General features: G+C 46.5%; 1 protein-coding gene across 3 annotated transcripts in view; it reads right to left on the bottom strand.

Moving 5' to 3' along the window:
* Positions 1 to 19,275, bottom strand: part of RUNX1 (RUNX family transcription factor 1) — a 150,695-nt gene that overhangs the window by 50,656 nt on the left and 80,764 nt on the right. For all 3 annotated transcript variants that reach the window (XM_065741755.1, XM_065741757.1, XM_065741756.1), the window contains 2 exons: positions 17,735 to 17,988; positions 13,879 to 14,035 (listed from right to left, as the gene is read on the bottom strand). In XM_065741755.1, coding sequence (XP_065597827.1) covers positions 13,879 to 14,035; positions 17,735 to 17,988 — 411 coding nt within the window. The remainder of the gene's footprint in view (positions 1 to 13,878; positions 14,036 to 17,734; positions 17,989 to 19,275) is intronic.

Below are 19,275 nucleotides of genomic sequence, written 5' to 3'. Positions count from 1 at the left end.
TATATATCATTGCTTTTATTAATCTGCAGCATTTTCATCTTGATCACAGTTGGTTGTTTTTTTTTTGTTTTTTTTTTTGACAACTGCTGATGCATTAGGTAGGGTGCTGCTGTTTTCCTAGAATACATAATCAATTTCTTTCTTCTGATGGCCCTCACAGTCTTTCCAGATAGAAAAAAAATGCAGAAAATTAAGATATTAAGATAATGAACTTCAGGAAAACGAGGCCACATTACCAGTCTATGAGGCCAGAATGAAGAAGGGAGTGAAGTTACTTTCAAGATCTTCTACAGATCAGATGAGATCTCAGAACCAGTTTAAGGTTGTGATACAAGCTGGCAAAAGCAGGAAGATGCTTAGCTTACTTCTTGTTGACAGAAGAGTATTCATTAACCACATACTGGTTAACCACAGGACTATATAACCATAAACCTGTATGTCACTCATTGCTGCTTACCAGTAATTCTGTCTGTGCTTTCCTCTGGTGATTCCGTTTCACTTACATTTAGTTTTATTAAGTGGTTTTATCATTTTTATTCATAGCTTCTACATTATTCATTTATATGTCTGGTTGACAAAGGTAGGTTTAGATTGGAGGTACTGTTAGTGAAATGTATGTTTTATGGACATACCTGCTTTGGGACGATAAGCTTACAGCTCTATAAGCTATAAAGGAATGGGTGCCTCCAAGGCTGCCTAAGTGAAGGACAAAGCTCTATAGTGACTGTAGAGAAGGGTCACACAACCGAAGAAGACCTTCTGAAATGCTGGCCTAGCTCAGATGCTTCAAATAGTTATGATGGCAATATGGCCCAGCAGTGACAGCAAGCTAGCAAGTAGCTCTTCACTGTCTAACATCAAAATCTGAAAACCGGTGTCACCGGTTTGCAGGACAGTTTGACCCGGTACCGTGACAATTGAGGCAGGGGACCCACGGGCCCACACCCTGGGGAAGGGGAAAGGGGAAAAGGGAAAAAGGAGAAGGGAGATGGGCGTAGGAACAAAACAGCAGCAACGATCTGAGGAGGAAAGCTAATTTACTAAATCAGATATCAGAAAGGAAAATAACACAATATAATACAATATAATTGGAATTGAGGCAAATGAATCAAATAAAATGAGCAAGAGAGAGAGTGTCCGATAAACCGAAGGCCTTACGCTAACGCTGAAGGCGGACGGCTGCAACAAACACCCACTGCTGAGCTCAGTCCCGAAGGGAAGAGAGAGTCTCGTGACCACAGACAGTTTTTATCTTTCCCTCTGGGCGGAAATATATAAAAATGCAAAGCATCGCATAGTCCTCTGGGGAATGTAGTCCTTCTTCTCTTCTGAGACAGGTACACCCAGAACTATCGATGATCCACAGAACTGGAGCATTAACTCCTTAACTTCCAATATACCACATGATGTTATGATGTGGAATATCAGTAATACAACAAAAATCATAAAACCATAACACCTTTGGTTCCATAAATCTACAGAAAATCATGCAGAGCTTAGTTCGGATCCATGACGTACACCTCAATATGTTTAAGCCAATCCCTACACCATCATTCTGTGAGTCTTTGCTGATGGTGGAATGCTTGAAAGGCAATGTCCATGCCACACTGTGCCTTGGTGGGTGCAAAAGTCCTTTCAGAGACTGTTGCTCTCCACAGCTCCCCTGGCAGCACCTAATTAATGTTAGCCACAGAGCACCTGCTGAACCCAGAGATTAAATTCTCCTGATATGGGAAAGAGCTCCACCCTTGCAACAGCCATCACACATCCCCTCACATGTGTAAGGAAAGAGCACGAGACTCACTGCTTCCATCAAGTCTTCCCGTGTAACTAGGACAGGAAAAAATGCCTGGTAATGTTTAATTTGCAGAAGCATTACAGTCAGCACTCTTTCAGAAAGAATAATGGTAACAGTAGCAGTTCTGGCCAAAACACAATACTCGCTCTAGAAACAGAGAGTGGAGTCTGTCAAAGGGTTTGTTAGAGACTGGGCTATCAACTGTGCCCTCAAGAATCGCTGCTGACTTGACAGCCAAAGTCAGACAGATTAAACCAGTTGTCCCCAGCCCCTTACTTCACACGATTGCTTATAAGACCCCTTGATGCTGTGCAAAGCTGTAAGAACTTAAATGCATGTGCAGAGCGCAATGCCAGCCAGTGCCTGCTCAGCAATACTGCACCTCAACCAACAAAAGGTAAAGATCAGCCTCCACCTCCCAGGCACCTGAAGGTGGTGTGCCCATGCTCTGCACTGCCACAGCGACCTGAGCTTTGCATTCAGCTGCATCACATCTGTCTGAATCTGGAAGCAGAGAAAGCCATGAGCTCACACCTGGCAGGGAGAGGGATTTATGTCACTCGTCCCCCAAAACAGTCCTGCACTGGACTGACGGGCTCTAGAGGGAGCAATAGGCTTGTAAACTACGGCCCCTGGGAACGTCAGAGAGAAAATGGGGAAAAAATGAATCCTAAGTGACAACACGGTCACATGAAGCTCCTGTGTGCTGCTTTAGTCAACCCTGAGCAGTGTCATAACCAAATGCAACTGGAGGGGGTGGGGAGGGAGGAAAGCATGCTTAAAATATCAGTGGCTGCTTGGGTAGATGCAAGGGGGAATGGGAACAGACAGTTTGGAGAAGACAACCTTCAAATCTACCCCTTCACTTTAATCCATCCCATACTTAGGCAAAAAGATGGATTCTACTGAAGAAGGGTCAACCAAATGAGGACAGAGTATAAATGGAGCTAAAGCTTCAAAAGTTTGCCCATGTGGAAGGGAGCCAACAAGTGCTGTGATCACGTTTTACTGCATTTTGCTTTGGGGATTTTTTACTGCCCATCATAGATGTGCCATTAAAGCTTTTATATATATATATATTTATTTATTTAAATCATTACGGTAAAATATTAGATAAAAAGAAGAAGAAGGGAAAGGAGCCAAGAACGCTTGCACTGATAAGGACAAAAGGCACGGATGGAAAAATACAAAATAAAAAAAAAAAATGCAATACAAATTATATTATGGACATTTCTGTGATATTAGTGAGAGACTTCCAGATCCTAGTAAAAAAGATTACGATACTATTCTTTTTATTCAGCTTCTACTTTTTAGTACTTATGCACTTACTTTTATTAAACCACGCTAAACGATCCATTGTACACATCTTTACAATTTCTCGCAACATCTTCCTGGGTGTCTGCCAAAGTAAAGATATCTACTGCACTTTAATAACATCTGCATCCCTGGGCAGGAAGCAACGCACACACGTGTATATTCACTCTCAACAGTCAGCTGCTGTACACTGGGGCCAAATTTTACCATTTTTCTCACTTAAGGCACATTATAACTTATTAGCTGAATAATTCAAAGGTAATCGATAGGGTGAAAAGGGCCAACATAATTTGACCCTGCTTTAGTTAACTGTTGCTCATGATATGACTGAAATATTTTTGTAGTTCCTCCAACTGTAGGTCCAGCTGCAAAAAAACCTGCACAACTCCGGATTCTGTCCCTGCATGGTATCTGCTCTGTTGCCAGTGACAGTCTCACAAGGTGAGAACACTGCTTTGCCTGTTACTCTTCATCCAATGGCAATTCTATCAGAAAAGCTCTGCAGCTGAAGTAAGTGGCATAAAAAAAAGGAGCATAATTTGTTTACCAGCGGTACCACAAATGCCGCTGAATTTAAATATAAGAAAAAGCTGTTATGAACCTCACACACTGCTGTGCTGTGAAGGGTTTGCAAACTCTGACCACCGCAGAACAACGGACCAAATGGATCAATGAGCACACGGGGAAATGGCAGCAAATCAGGGTCACAGCCCAAAGCAACACAAGGGCCGTGCATGCAAAACAGCTGCATGGACAACTGGTGCCTTTGCATATTTGTAGTGTTGTCCTGTGTGTGTGTGAAGCAAGTATGAGACATGGGAAATTCACCTGCCAAACCAGACTGGGTCAGCATGAAGGTGCACTTTTGAGCATTGCTGTCAAGTGCCTCACTCCAGGAAGTTCTCCTATCTGTGTTTACACAGCATTTACCTGCACAGAATGAAAACTTGATCCTGATACATCAATAGATGTTTTGTTCTGGATTTACGTGGGACCAAGTTTCCATGCAAATGGCCCAAAGGGCCCTTCTGCATGCTTGGCCCCAGTGCTTAACTTCCTTTGCTGCACAACAGGTGCTGACAAAGCTCTAAGCAGCTTTGCTGAGCTGAGCAGGGCATCCCCTCAGGGCTCTTTCTCATTTGCTTCCCTCTTACTTTCTGCAGCACAGCCCAGCAGTGAGGAAGGATGTGCAAGGCCTCCTCAGCTCCTCCTCACCTGCTCTCCAAGCCTTTTTACACCACAGATTCCCTGCGCTGGAAGGCTGGAGGGAGGTTTTATCTGGGGTGAAATCATATTAAGGTGTTATTTTGGTGAAGTGTATGCATGGCATTTAACCCAAGGCAATGCAGGGACCATGTTAAGCAACCAAAATTACATAACCGAAATCTGAGCAGCATTAATAGAGGCACTGCCAATCTCAGCAGGTGCTATAACATCTACATTTACCTTAAAACCATTATCTGAATTATAAGGACAGTCCCTGAAGAGTGATTCTCCACTTCACAAATAGGATTGTTCACCCTCTCAAACCCTGCAGGAGAGGACTAAGCTCACAAAAACCGTTTTAATTTTTCTCTTTTTGGCCAGTTGTTTACATTTTAATTCGACGAGTTTGTGTGCAGCTAGTTTCACTTCTGCACTGATGATGGGTTTCACTTCTCAGTTCCACGTGCTGTCACCACGATATCAGCACCACCTCCTGCAGCCTTGCAGGGGCATCTGTGCTAATCCTGTCCCTAACAGCCTGTCAATGTGTGTAAAAGTGCAGCCACCACCACTGCTGTTGCACTGTGAGCCTGCAAGGTGGCCCTGCTCTGCACAGGGATTCATGTTCACAGTGTTCCATACAAGTCATCAGTCTCAATTTTGATTCCTTCAGGTTCCTTCCCTTGGGTTACTACTATTATCTTCATGCTATTTTTCCACCACACAAATCCTGGGAGTGTGGTTCAGCAGATGATCACAAAAGCACAATTTCAACTGTTTAGAGACAAAGCTGTGGTGGTCTAGTAGCAGGAGATACCACGTGCAGATACCAAATGGTCATGTTATTTATCAGGAACGGAGCTGCAGTAGATATGCTGGAGGACATCTCTGAGACACAAGCAAACTAAACTGAAGAGTGGAAATGTGCAGCCAAGTGATCTGGACCTGGGTGGCAAGAAGGTCGTCTCTGAAGGCAGGGTGTCTCACAGCAGTCAGCCTAGCAGCATCTTCGACAGTAGTCACTTTTATAAAGCAATGTCAACAACCCACAAATACACAAAATCACCAGGAATTCCCCTATATTCTGGTGATGTCTAATTTCTGAGAAGTGACTATTTCAAACCATGGTAGGAATTTGTCTGGCATAAGCATTAGGTTAATGTCCTATGTACATTCCAGCTTTCAGGCTTTGAGACAGGTGGTGTGAGTGTGGGCACTTGAGTAACAACCACTTCTGTCAGTAAGACTAAAAAGTATTTTTCCATCCTGTTCTGAAAGGCGACCTGAGTGACCTATTTTAACCGAATCTTGAGGGTGGGATGCCTTCTCAGACTGAAAGCCTGCAGATCAAGTTTGAAAAATGGATTAAAGCATTAAAAGATTGGGTTGAGGGGGAAGTAGAGAGAAGACCTTTTAATGGAAAAGCCAAGCAGCCTCTAACTATAAGTGGAGTTGCTGCAGTAACCACTATAAAATTCTTATGAACTTGGGTGGAGACAATAATTACAGCACAGGAAGAATGAGATGCTATGGGGTGCTTGGCCTCTGCAGCAGAGCTGTAGCTCACAGATTACAGCCTGAGTTTTAAAACACAGTTTTAAGACTTGAAACATATATGCACAATTTACACAAGTATACAAGTCGCTAAGGTTTGAACCCAGATTTTGAGAGGGTGGAACTGAAGTGTCAGTAAGAATTAATAAGAGCTATTTTTTTCCCTAAGATGACTCTAATATAATTCTGACACTCCATTTGAACTGGCCACACCAAAAACTGAACTTCTGCTTTCAAGCTGTGGCTTACCACATATCAAGGAGTTGTTTTCTTTTTTTCACTATGGCATCGCTTTAGTTTCAAACACAGTGCTTCCCTATAGTTGGAGCCTAGGGTATCTGTACATAAGCAGTCAAAAATGACAGCCTCCAGAAGCACACCCAAATCTGGTGGAACAAAATCACCATCGTTCAGCAGAGTGCTGTGTCAGCGCTCAACAGTTCAGGGAAAAACAGCAACGGGAGCTCTAAATGGAAAGGACAGTTCAAAATGAGATGACTTAAATGCAAAGCTCCCTACCACCTTCTCACAGAAAATGCCTTGGGATCCTTAAGCCTAATAATAGTCCTTAGCTGTAATTTCAAGCCATTAATAAGCTTTTTGAGGTAGAAATTATCAGCCACACTTTACAGGGGATGAGACAGAAATGAAAAGGCGAAGGTCCGGATTCACAAGAGGATTTAGCTGCCTGAAGTGGGATTCAGGTTTGATTTAAATGCTTCAGCCCCAAATTACACCCCTCGGCACCCTTGTCTAGGCACCTTCTGGCTGAGGGAGCTTCCCCTGCTGTACGGCTCCGCAGCCACAAGCTGAGCCCCTGGGGAAGAACAGCTCAGCACGGCCAGTTGTGAGACCAATGGTGTAATGGCTGTTGTGGTTTGTGGCAGATCCTATACTGAGGCAACTTTACCTTATGGAGCGTGGCCCTGTGAGCCTAGAGAAATCCCTCTGAGACCAAGGTGCTGTGGGAGATCCTTTGCCTTTTTCCAGCACCTGGCCTGGCCTCCTCTCCGGACAGATGCTGGCACAACTCTGTGTGTTAGTATCATGCTGAGGCCGGGGCTGAGCACTCTCCTTGCCCTACACAACAACGAGGTCGAAGGCCTCTCGGTAAGGCTGCAGGCACAGGGAACAGTTCAGGCGTGGGTTCACTGGAAGAGCAATGAGCTGCTCTGAATGTAGCAGGTGAGGAGTCCTTTGTGATCATCACTGCCAGTTTAGCAAGGAGCCTGCCGCAGCCTAAAGCAGGAAAGCCAACTTGACAGGTCACCTTTCCAGCAGCAGCCTGAGCGTGGGAGTGTGCGTGGGGACTGTTTACTCTGTGCTCATTTTCTTAGAGGAAGGACTCCTCCGTGCTGTCATTACGCTAATGCAATGCGCATTGATTTAAGAGCTCAGCAGAAGTCTGGGGTCACTTGATGGATATCCGTGCAGTCAGTGATGGGGAGATAACACTGCCATTATGAGACTGGGACCTGCCAAGCTCCACCAGGGACAACTTCCAAGAGCAGAACGGCCTCTGAGGCCTCAGATACGGACACAGCTTTGTCAGAGCCATGGTGCATAAAGTCTGGCCTGTGGAAACTCTGTGGCCTTGCCAAAGCATTTCCTTCAGTTCCTCCCTAAACTTCAGGGAACTGATGTTGTGCGTATGCTCTGCTCCAAGCACCGCCCTGCTAAAGAGCTCTGATGGCATCAAGCCTTCAAGACATTGCTTCTCTCCTCTCCTCTCGGCCCTCTCCACCAGCAAAGCCTGCATAGCATAGGCAGTAGTTCCCTGTAGAAGAATGATGGAGGGGATCAAGAATCCATCCTAGCACCACACCACAGGACAAACCCAGCTCTGGTTGTACAGCCATGAGGCCCAGCTTATTTGTCACCTGTAGGCACCACCACAGTATCACACAGAAGCACCTCAGGGCTTTGTGCAGCTGGACGTGGCCTGACCTCCCTGGCAGTGGTGAGGGGCTCTTGGTGACTATCTCAAAGGGAACAGGCACCAACAGAGGATGGAAAGTATGGGGTGGAGATGAATGCAAGAAGCAGATGAAGGGAACAAAGCTTAAAAGAGGCAGAGAAAGCTGCACTGAAATAGTATGACGGGAGCAAAAGAGCAGAGAGTCAGCCAATAGCAAGGTAAAAGGAAAAATGGTGGATTTTTTTTTTTTTTTTGCTGTTGCTAAAGGATTTTTGGAAGAGAACAGAGGCTGATTCAAACTGCTGAGGGTTTATGCACATGACTATGCTGGAAAAGGAAGGCTCTGCTGACAGCAATTGTAAGCCACTGATTTGCAGCATCCTCACTTTTGCTAAGGCTGAGTGAGCCGACAAGAAGTGCTTGCCACAGGACAGTCATCTGAAGTTCACTAGCCAGCCCTGAAGCCAAGATCTTAATTAATATCAGAATTACTTCATTTTGAGTACAAAACGGCAGTTGTTACTTGGGTTGTATACATACTTATCTACCTACACACAAAAATAAATATGATATTTTACCAGAACAGTCACTGAAGGGGGGAATGCTAAAATACAAAGCAAAAGAAAATATCAAGAAAGAAAGAAAAATTAAAAAGAAAGATCTCAAGTGCAAGCAGATCACTTGAAACTATGTAACCTCTTTATCTAGAGAGGTCCTTTATCTTTCTGACACAGTATCCTGGTCAGCCCAACTCCTTTTGTCACAGCAGAAAATAAGAAAATGCTCAGAGGATAGCGTCTGCCTCATCCTCATCCCTACCCTGAGTTTAAAAACCATACAAGCACAGCTCTGCACAACCAAAAAATAGATTTATTGTTATTGGAATGAGAGCAGTGGTTCAGCACTTGGCATGGTCACTGTTTACAGCAGTAATGCTCCCGGAGACAGGAAGTTCTCAAAATCACTCTGCCATTATTTTTCTCCTGTTGACGCTTTCTGATTGAGAGCTCTTTCACCCAGACCAAATTTTAAGTAACCCAGCAGAGTGTTTGTGAGCTGGCAAAGATAGCCCCAGTCATGCTCAGCCTCGCAGACCGCATGATGTTTTTGATGCAGACACCCTCGCTGGGCTGTATCATATACTCTCTTACACAATCAGCAATTCAGAGAAAAACGGCTGCACGTACTGAGTGTGCACCCACGACGACTGGGGCTGGATGCTGGCAACAAGTAAGCCTGCTCCCCCTCCTCCTTCAGCCAGCTTCTGTCCAGGGCTTGCACTGGGAACAGCCGTGCTTAAAGGGCTGGCTTTGCTCAGCAGTCTCACCGTGAACTGTGCTAACTGACCTCAAAGACGCCCTGGCTTGTGGGCACTAGGATCAGGAGCCCTCTCACTGAATGCTGGCAAGGCTATGTCATTCACACAGTGCTCTCAATGGAATGAGTGACACAGCCACGCACCCATATGTCACTCAAGAACTAAATGACCATTTCCAGCCCCTGTCTTTTGCAGAAGAATTTGCTTGCTGACATCTAACCAGAGCAGGGTGAGGATTTCTGTACCAAACACCTCTCACCAGCACATCCACTACTGCTGCACACCCACTGTCCCGAGGTATCGATAACTAGTTGTTTTTTAGCCCTACCAATTGACTCCTTTTCTTCTCTGATTGCTGCTGTGTTTCTTCTATTTTTGTCCTGCCTGGCAAGTGTGGCGAGTCGTTACTCCAGTATCTGAGACCACATCCCCTGAAGCATTCCAATGGTTTGGACCCAGACCTGGGTGGCTGCTTAATGCCCATTTTACGATCCTGCTGAATAGCATCCTCCTCTGTTTTGCACATACTTTTGTAATTTTGAATGTGCGTAAGTAAAAATAAAACTAATTTTAACTAAGTGCCTACATAACACAACCACAAGCTGAAGCTACACAGAAGGAACAAAATTCTGACTTCAGAAGAGCAATAAACATAATAGGACTCGGGATCCTGGCCAGTAATTCTTGTCTTTTGACTATTTCTGAGATTCCAGCTCAAACTGATTTTTCTTCCCCGAACTATATCCAGAAGGAAGACCTCTGGAGGCAGAAACCTATGACTGTGCTCAGTAACCTGCCTCCCGTGCACTCCTACCAGCTGCTTCAGTCAAAAAGGGCTACTTTCTCAACTCCAAAGAAAACCATTGTGAAATTTACTCAGACAAGCCTAATCCCGATAGCGGGCAGAAATACATACACGAGCTCAGTGTTCAGTCCCTTCCAAAACTCAAGTTTTTAAAAAGACCCTGCTGGAAAGCTTGCTGTATCATGAAGAGCCAGCTTCAGATTCCAGCTTTAAATTGAGATCTTCTGCAACAAGCCAAGACACTGCCTCATTAGCTACTATTATGATAATCAAATAATAATTATTTTCATCTGGAAAACATGTTTATTTGTTGTTGTTTTTTACTGTTACGTTCTACAAAGAGGATAGTTACTGGGATTAATGATTCCATGAGGAAAATATGTAATGCTTACCGAGCCATGAGGTTTGCCCTCTCCAAAGTAAGTATTTATTTTTAATTTTATCCAATGAACTTCCATGGTGTCAGGCTTTTTGCACTGGATTTATTTCATCATCGCAACACAAGTTCGCTCCTTATACATTAAGAAAACAGGGTACTCTGCACTAGTAGCAGTTTGAAGTTCGAAATGTTTATGAATGGAGGGAGAAAAAGTTTTTTTTTTTTTAAACAGGTAAGCAGGCACGAGAGGCTGAGATTGGCTGAAGTTTTAAACTACATTTTTCTTTCAGAAATTACTTACTTGAGTTTACAAGCCAGACAGGCAGGTTTTCCCAGTAGCATTCTCAAACCAGGGTGAGGAATAGCAATTCTGGAGCTCAGCCAATTCCAATGTAAATCTGTTTTGTTCGGGAAAGCCAGCCAAATTGCTTTCATACAACATCTCCCTGTTTCTGGAGACCTTGGATATTCTCAGCTCCCATCCTCGGTGTCAAGAAGGAGAATGCTTTTTTAATCCTGAACTACAGGCACAGCCCAAGCAGCACAGGGCTAGTGCTCCCTGTTCAGTATGGAATGAGCATTGAAATACCATGCGGTTCCTTAAGGCGCAGCTGATATCTGGTCAAGGTGTGCTTTCACAGATGCACAGGATCAGACCTCTGGATGGAGAGAGTTGTAACACTCCCACAGGGCTGCTTATTTAGTGGGATGGGACAATGGTTCTCTGCAGGAGCATGAAAACAACTGCTGGCTGCCTTGTCAGACCTCACTGAAAGCCCAGAGAAGAAAAATTGAACTATTTGTCAGAAATATCATGAGCAACAATTTTCTCCTATTTTAAAACAGAGCCTTGCTGACAGTTCTGCAAGGCTTTAATGGGGATCTTTACACCTGAGCAACAGCCGATGTGTAGTGAGAGGCATGAACTGAGACTGTCTCTTGGCAAAGCCGTTCCTGTTTCTCCAGCAGTGATTTTAAACCACCCAGGTACACAAATAATGCCTACTATGCCTGCAACCGATGTGAACTTTCAATGGCTATTCGTATAATATTCCTGGCATCTCATTATCACTGGTGGCAACTGAACTTATTCAAACTCAAATATTACACAGCAAACAAAGTTTCAGTTAATTTTCCTCCGCCGAAGTATCAAAGGCAGCAATGCCCTTTGAAGCAGCCACCTTATGCTTCAGGCTTTATACAAATTCAACAGAACAGCACCTCAGAAATCATGTACCAAATGCAAACAATCCACACCTTTGGAAAACAATCCCCTGTTGGAGGAGTAAACACAAGCATACATTAGTCACTGGCTCCAAAGATGGGCAGCCAGTGGGGCTCATGAGAATTAACCTCCAGGACTGGCTAGCAGCATGTAGTGCTTCCAAACCATGCTACGGCCGAAATGGTGTCACACAGTGCACAACATCCACATCCACCTGGACACACATCTGTGAGTGATGGCTTCCAGCCGCTGGCATCCAGCAGGCAAAGGGCTCAGAGAGGCTCTCTGCTAAGCTCGCTGAATGAATAGCCACTGTTCTCCCCTGCCGCTGAATTTTGACCTTGAAAATCCCACACTTCACTGTTATGATTTCTAGCTTCACTACCATGGCCAGGAACTGAACTACAGGTTTGTTTTTATTAGCTTCTCAGCCACTTTGCCAGCTATTCATTTGAATCTTCTAAACAGTCATCTCTGAATCATAATGCAAATTCCATTTACTGAAAAGGTGGAACCTTTAATATAACAAATGAACATGTTTAATGACTGATACTTTTAGACATTACAGCATCTCTCATGTTTTCAGTAAATGGATATAATTCTCTCTGCATTACCCTATTATTATTCTTTGCTAGCATTACGAAGCTATGTTCTCAGCTGCGGGTGTTTTCCATCAAGTACATTTTGAAGACAGCCCAAACAACAAAATTTAAAAGACATCTCCCTCTGTACCCTCAGCTAAAAATGCTGAATTTACACTTAAAATGGGGATTTTAGATTTAAAATGTACTTTCAAGAGAGCCGAGTTCTAAAATCACAGGCCATCCTAACACTAGAAGAACATCCTCAGATGCATTTGAATTCAAAGGCAAATAGAAGTTGTTGTGTATAATCAGAATGACTTCCTCAGCCTAAAGCTTGACCCATCTGGCACTGCAAGAGAGAGTGAGAGCAGAAGTGGGTCACCTTTGAACTCTCCTGAAGCGTGCTTGTAGCTCAGTGTGTGCTTGTAAGAGCTGCACGTGCCACCATGCATCAGGATATAGCCCAGGTGCTTAAAGAATGCCCACATGAGTGGGGACAATAGTGAGGAGAGGTCTGTGAGCCCTGGGGTATTCAATCTGGTGGTGAGGGACAGCAGCTCACAAAATGCTCCAGAAGACAGAATAAAGAAATCTACGTAAGTGCCGTAGATGCTATCATTTTGATTTGTGAATGCTACAGCACTGAATTGTCCTTATTTAACAATGTTGTCTTTAGAACACCGTGATGTTATGTTCCGATTTTACTTGAAGATATGAATTAGACAAAAGGAAAATACATAAGCAAATAGCATATGAAGTCACATAGAGGATGCGATGGTTTTTCAGTCCTGACCTTAAACCTGAGAGGCTGATTGTTTCTCTGCACTTCCTCTAACCAACAGTTCACCGGCTTCAGGGGGTTTTCTTCTAACCACCCCAACCACGCCAAGGCACTTGGCTCATGGGAATAAGGGCAGTAATGCAGGAGTGCTTCAAATAAACTCGTACCGGAAACTTAAATGCGACTGCTTCAAATCCATGGTTTTCAAGATTATGGGCTTGAGCTAAAGAGTGACGCTAAGAAGCATCCTTCTGTTGATGATATGAGCATTTGGACTAAGCTTTGGATGCCTACTTGTGCACACGATCCCACACGTGTGAGCTTTCCAGCAACAGTTATATACAAATACAATCTAGGTCAGCCTTGACGTGTTACACTCACAAGACCCTTCCAGTTGTACCATTAATTCTTGGTTATCACGGAGAGGCAGGAAGCCCAACATTAAGCTTCACTGTTCAGTTCTGTCCTATCCTAACCCACTCTACACACCCTGCGGTAGTACATTAAGTAACAACTGCTGTGCCTAGCTCTACACCTGTTCCAGACAAAGAAAGCTCAGAGAAAGGTTCGTCAGGTCGCAATGAAGCCAGAACAAAATTCAGAACCATATGGGAACTGGTCATAATTTCAGGCTGACTCACGCTGTTGCAGAGATCAGCTTTTGAGAATTCTCATTTTAAACTGAAACGGTGCTATTTAAACTTAAACATGAGCAAATACCGTGCTGCTCTAAATTGGTGGGAAGAATTCCGGAGTCGCAGTGAGCCTTGCTGACTGTGATTATTATTTTTTTTATGAGATTTTACTGTACAAAAGTTTTACAGTATTGAAGAATGAACCAAAAAAACCATACATTTGATTCTGTACCTTTTAAACTATCCTCAGATCTCCATAATGCAGGAAGCTCAACACACAGCAATCAAATTCTCCCCACGTAACCAGAGCCGGACACAGCAGGTAAAGATAACCAAACGGCAGCTGCGAACAGATACATACCTCTTCCACTTCTACCCACAAATCTGAGGTCGTTGAACCTCGCCACTTGGTTTTTCATGGCGGCCGTTGCATTTCTGAGTTCTGCAGAGTAGTTCTCATCATTTCCAGCCATCACCGTGACCAGCGTTCCATCGGGTACGTCTCCCAAGGCCACCACCTACCAAACCAAAGCACAGAAACCTCAGCTTCCTCACGGGACATCTGTTTTTGGGAACAGAACGTCAGCAAGTGATGTGATAAAATAGGAAAAAGCAGCAGCAACAAAAATGAATGCAGACTAGGAGTCGCCTGGGGAAAACCGTGCAGTCTTACGGCTACAGTTTTACACTGACACGCGTCCAAAATACAAAATATCATGCGCAGCTCTGCACAAAATAAGCCTTCCAAAATATACTTTCGTAATTGGCAGTGCATAAATTCAAGTAATAGGAAGCAATTCTGATCTGATTTACTTGATAGTAGCCCTACTTCTATGCTACAGCAAAGTCAGCACAAGCATCTAAATGTGAAACCTGAAAGAAAACAAACCCAAACCAATTGTATTGTGGATGCAGAGGGTCAGGCTCCCCACAGGTGCATCAGTTCCCTCTCTGTTCATTCCACTGATACGAATATACAAACGCAGAATAAATCCACGGAGAAGCAGGCCTCAACCAAGAGCTTAATCACAACTTACTGAACGCCTTTTTCCCTTTGGAAGCATGAAAGCAAATCACTGACTTAAGACCTCACCTGTGATCTGATGGGTAGAAGTCACAGTTTGAATGAATGAAACCTGCAACAGCACAGAAGCTTTCACCTCGTCCTAAATGTTTCTACAGTAGCGCCCCAGTGCCGGTATCTAACAAACTAATATTTAGGAACAGAGCATCCACCTTTTTTTATGCTGGGAGAAGCACAGATTTCTAATGCTAAGCTTTCTGACTTGTATCTACAATGTTTAGATCTTTTAAACCGATACAAATTTAACTTTAAATTATCTTCCTGAGCAAGACTGAATTCTCAAAGCTGTTTTCCTCTGTGGTGATAGAATGGAGGTCCGGTGTGTCTCTTGATATACTCTGGCAAATTTAAGAGCCCAGCATAGGTCCTCTGTTGGCTAGAACCTGCTGCTCTTGCTAAGGCGTTTCTCTGAATTAAATCTACAGGACTGACTTCAGGGCTACTACCAAAAAAAAAAAAAAAAAAGGGGGAGGGGGGGAAAGGTCTAGTTCATTTTTATTTCCTCTTTTACATACTCTAGGAGGAAGCAGTCCTGCAGCAGGTCCTCTGAGTTGCTGCTTGATATTTTTCCTTCCTCTTAGTATTCTCTAGCTTACATTCACAGCTATAATGGACTTCAACTAGTCACAGCCCGGGCTGACCACTGCTGGCTTCTGTTCACACTGCTCTTTCCAAACAAGACCAGCAGCTCCTTTGCTCAATCTGCCTCTGACGTCCCGATAACAACCATTTCCCCCAGTATGACAGGGAAAGGTATTTTAGAGATTTTCCTGATGCAGGGGGCTGCTTTTCTTACTTCAGTGCTCTCCCTTCTGTCACCCATCACCCACATTTTCACTTCCACATACGAAGCTAAAATCACTGCGTCAAAATTCCCGCTTTACATCTGTATTTCAGCTTCCTCTTTCCCACTCCTCCACGACTCGTGCTTTTGATTTTTGCTCTCCTCCAAGCTGTCTCTATGGCCTATTCTGTTCTCCGCTCTGCACTCAGCGTTGTGCCTTTCAAATACCCCCAATCTTGGCATCAAACAGTCCTCACTCAAAACGTTTTAACAAACTTTTCCTTTTCCACAGCGCTGTGCAACCGAGGCGGGCTGGCTTACGCCATCAGCAGCTGCAAAGGCGAAGCACGCACTTCTTATGAAGTGATCAGGAAAACCTGAATACGTGCACGTAGAGTAAGAACAGAAGGAAGGGAAAGGGGAAATCTGGGCATCACTCTTGGCTCCCTGCGATGCAGAGGGTGCTGGCTTGTTCAAGGAAATACCTGCCAGCATTTTTAGGGAGAAAAACCTTCCCAAATCCAGGGTCAGTCGGCTATTATAGGACAAATATTGAGAAGCGCTGTTTTCAAATCACACTGCGGGCAGCCCCAGCGATAAGAAATGCGAAGAAAATATTAGAAACAAGTGTAAGAAAGAAACGCACAGCACAGGAAAGAAATCAGAGGTAAAAAAGCACAAACAATAGAAGCAGAAATACAAACATTGACATTAGAAAAAAAGACTAAACAGATAAGTCGGGACTTGCTGGCTGCTGTTATCAGGCATTGCACTGTGCTCCTAAAAAACTTGTGCTTCCAGAGAAGGGAGCACCACCGCCGGCTATTGAAATGCCTCACTGCTGGGGCAGCAACCAAACCAAATCAGCCTTTCTAATGAAGTCTGAGATGATTTCCAAGCAGCATTTGGACAAGGAATCTGCATGGCACCCTGTGAGAGCTATGGTGTATTTTTTCTCTGAATCATTCCTTACTTTAGGAAAAAAAAAAAGTGAATGGAAGTGGCTGTTGCGTTTGGGAATAACATGCCAATCCTACAGATCGAATGTAACGAGAGGATCTGTGTAGGGAAACGTGAGGAGAAACCGCTCTGCCTCCTTTATGCGGGTGCAATGGTTGTTAGCAATGGGAGGTAATAAAACCCAGCGCTTTTGGTGCCGGATGAGACCATCGGACACAGAGGAACGAACTGTGTTTTATATTTTCTGTTAGACCCAAATAACCTTAAAAATCGCGACTTTAAAAAGGTCTTCTACGCGGCGGGCAGGTGCCTCAACCGCGTCCGGAAACGTCCTCCTGGTTTTGATGGTTTTTACTTTCTTTTCCCACTTATTTTTCCTTTCCTTGTGTACTCTAAGGGCAAACCGCACCACCAGCGCTTTCGGCTATTCGGAGGAGCTTTACCCGCGGCGGAGCGGCTCCGCCGGGGCTCTGCACAGCTCTGCCTTCCAGGAGAGCTCCCAGCAATGAGAGGACTTTGGGAAACGCTCCCGAAGTCCCGGCAGCCGCGCCGGTTGCCTGCCCCTAAAAGCCGCCCGAGGGACAGAGCTCTGCCGACCCCCCATCCTAACTCTGAGCTTCGGGGCGCTCCCGCCTCGCGGGGATGGGTAAGGAGCAGCCCGAAAACCGCTCAACCAGCGGCAGGCCGAAGTCAAAAAAACAGAAAACGAGCAAAGCGAGGGGGGAAAGTTTTGCCTGCGGACGGGTAACGGGAAGCCGGAACGGGGATGGGAGGGAGAGCAGCGCTGAGCCCCGTGCCCGTCCCGCGGGTCCCGTCCCGGTGGCAGCGGGGACAGGAAGAGAGAAGGGACGGGAGCCCCGCGTTGTGCCGCGGCTTTGCGTGAGCTAGGAGCGGGGAGTTAAGAAAAAAAAAAAGAAGAAGAAAGAAAGGAGAGGAGAAGGAAAGAAGACGGAAAAACAAGGAAGAAAGGTGAAAAAAAAAAAGAAGGAAAAAAAGAAGAAGAAAGGAAATAAGAAGAAAAAAATAAAGAAAAAATAAAAGAAAGAGAAAAAAGGAAATACTTTTTTTTTTTGTTGTTGTTGTTTTGTTTTGTTTTTTTGGAGAGACCTCCCGCCGCTGGCACCCCGGCTCAGCGCTGCGGGCGCTCCTCGGGTTCGGTCCTTTATTTTTCCCCCCTCCTCCCGCAGGGGCACTGAGCCGGCTGCCGCGGGGCAGCGGCTAGGGCAGATATCCCCGTGTCGGTCGAGCTGTGGGCTGCGGGCCCCATGTTCCCCACCGCGGGGTCGCCTCCCGCCCTCCCTCCCCATCCCAGATCTTTTCCCTTCCCTTCTCCCCGTCCCGTCCCGTCCCGTCCCCTGCCCTCCCCGCCCGCCCCCGGTGCAGCCGTACCTTGAAGGCGATGGGCAGCGTCTTGTTGCAGCGCCAGTGGGTGGGCAGCACGGAGCAGAGGAAGTTGGGGCTGTCGGTGCGCACCAGCTCCCCGGGGTGGTCCGCCAGGACCTCCACCATGCTGCGGTCGGCGGCGCGCAGCTTCCCCGCCAGCGCTCCGCTGTGCTCGGCGCCGGGCAGCGGCAGCGGCTCGCTCATCTTCCCCGGGCTCAGCGCGGTGGAGGGCGGCGTGAAGCGGCGGCTGGTGCTGGTATCTACGGGGATACGCATCACAACAAGCCTGTTGAGTGAGAGACCTCCGAGGGCTTGGGACAAAACAGCGAAGCGAGAGGAACTCTTCGGCGAGCCGCTCCCTGGGGAGCGACATACACGGGCGCGGGGCGGGGAGCCGGGGGCAACTCGTTTGGAGGCCGGTGCCCGCTGGTAGTTTGTAGCCGGACGGAGGGGGGGGGGGGGATGAGGGGGTGGGAGGGCGGCTCCGCGGGGCCGAACGGGGTGCGCCGCGCTCCGAGGGGCTCTCAGGGCTCCGCCGGGCACAGCTGCGCGCACGGCCCCGGACGCGCGCACACACGCGCACCGCGCGTCATAAAGTATTGACGGCGCGATCCGCCGGGGCTTAAAGGCAGCGGCGGGGATCCATCAGTGCTCTCGGCTCGGCTGGTTTTTTTTTGTTTTGTTTTGTTTGTTTGTTTTTCTTTCCTAAGCAGCCTCGAAAATCAGCTCCGGTCGTTTGGTTCGCGTCGCACTACGAGTGCTCATGGCCTCGCCATAATTCCCGCAAAAAAAGAAAAAGAAAAGAAAAAGAAAAGCTCAGTGCATGGCTTGAGATGTCTCTCTTTGGGTTTGCCTTTGGGACAGCGCTGTGCGTAAAGCCGCGGCCGATGGCTGAGGCCAGCCCCGGGTGTCGGTGCGGCTGCGGGCGCTCTGCGGTCGGTGCGTGCCACAGCCCTCTCTCTCACTCCCGTTCCCCTCAGCACTCAAACCCACAATGCAACAACTTCGTCACTCGTTGCCAACTCGGTTTTTTTTTTTTTTTGCTTTTTTTTTTTTGTCTGTTTTTCTTTTTTTTTTTCTCTTCGGTATCTGAGGCGATCTTCCTCTCGCTCGGCCGCAGGAGCGGCTGCTTAACACGATGTCAACCGCAGCAGGTGGAGCCCCGCCTCGGGCAGCATTGCTCTTCCTCAGCCGCCTGCAGCACGGGGATGGGGGGTGGGGGGGAGAACAGCGCTCGGAACCCGCGCAGAGCCACGCAGGCACCCCGCAGCCGGCCGGCAGCGTTGAGCCCCGACTCCAACAGCCCCGCGTAGAGTCACTGCGAATTTCCCTTCCGCCAAACGGGTGGCGGGGGAGGGAGGGAAGGATGGGGGGGGGAGGGGGGGGCGGGACGCCGCGCAGACAGCGAGAAGCGGGGATGACCAAAAGCAAAGTTTCCAGCCGGGCTCGGCGCTCACAGCCTCCAGCCCGGACGGCCTCGCGGAGAAGAGCCCATTTCCACGACGCACAGCCCTCGGGTCTTCACGGGAGAACCGCCGTCCTGCTCG

The sequence above is a fragment of the Cyrtonyx montezumae genome, unplaced genomic scaffold (assembly GCF_038088225.1).
Source record: "Cyrtonyx montezumae isolate F1298 unplaced genomic scaffold, pur_monq_1.0 scaffold_3, whole genome shotgun sequence".
In the NCBI taxonomy this organism is placed as follows: domain Eukaryota; kingdom Metazoa; phylum Chordata; class Aves; order Galliformes; family Odontophoridae; genus Cyrtonyx; species Cyrtonyx montezumae.
This window is presented reverse-complemented; position numbering and strand designations above follow the sequence as displayed.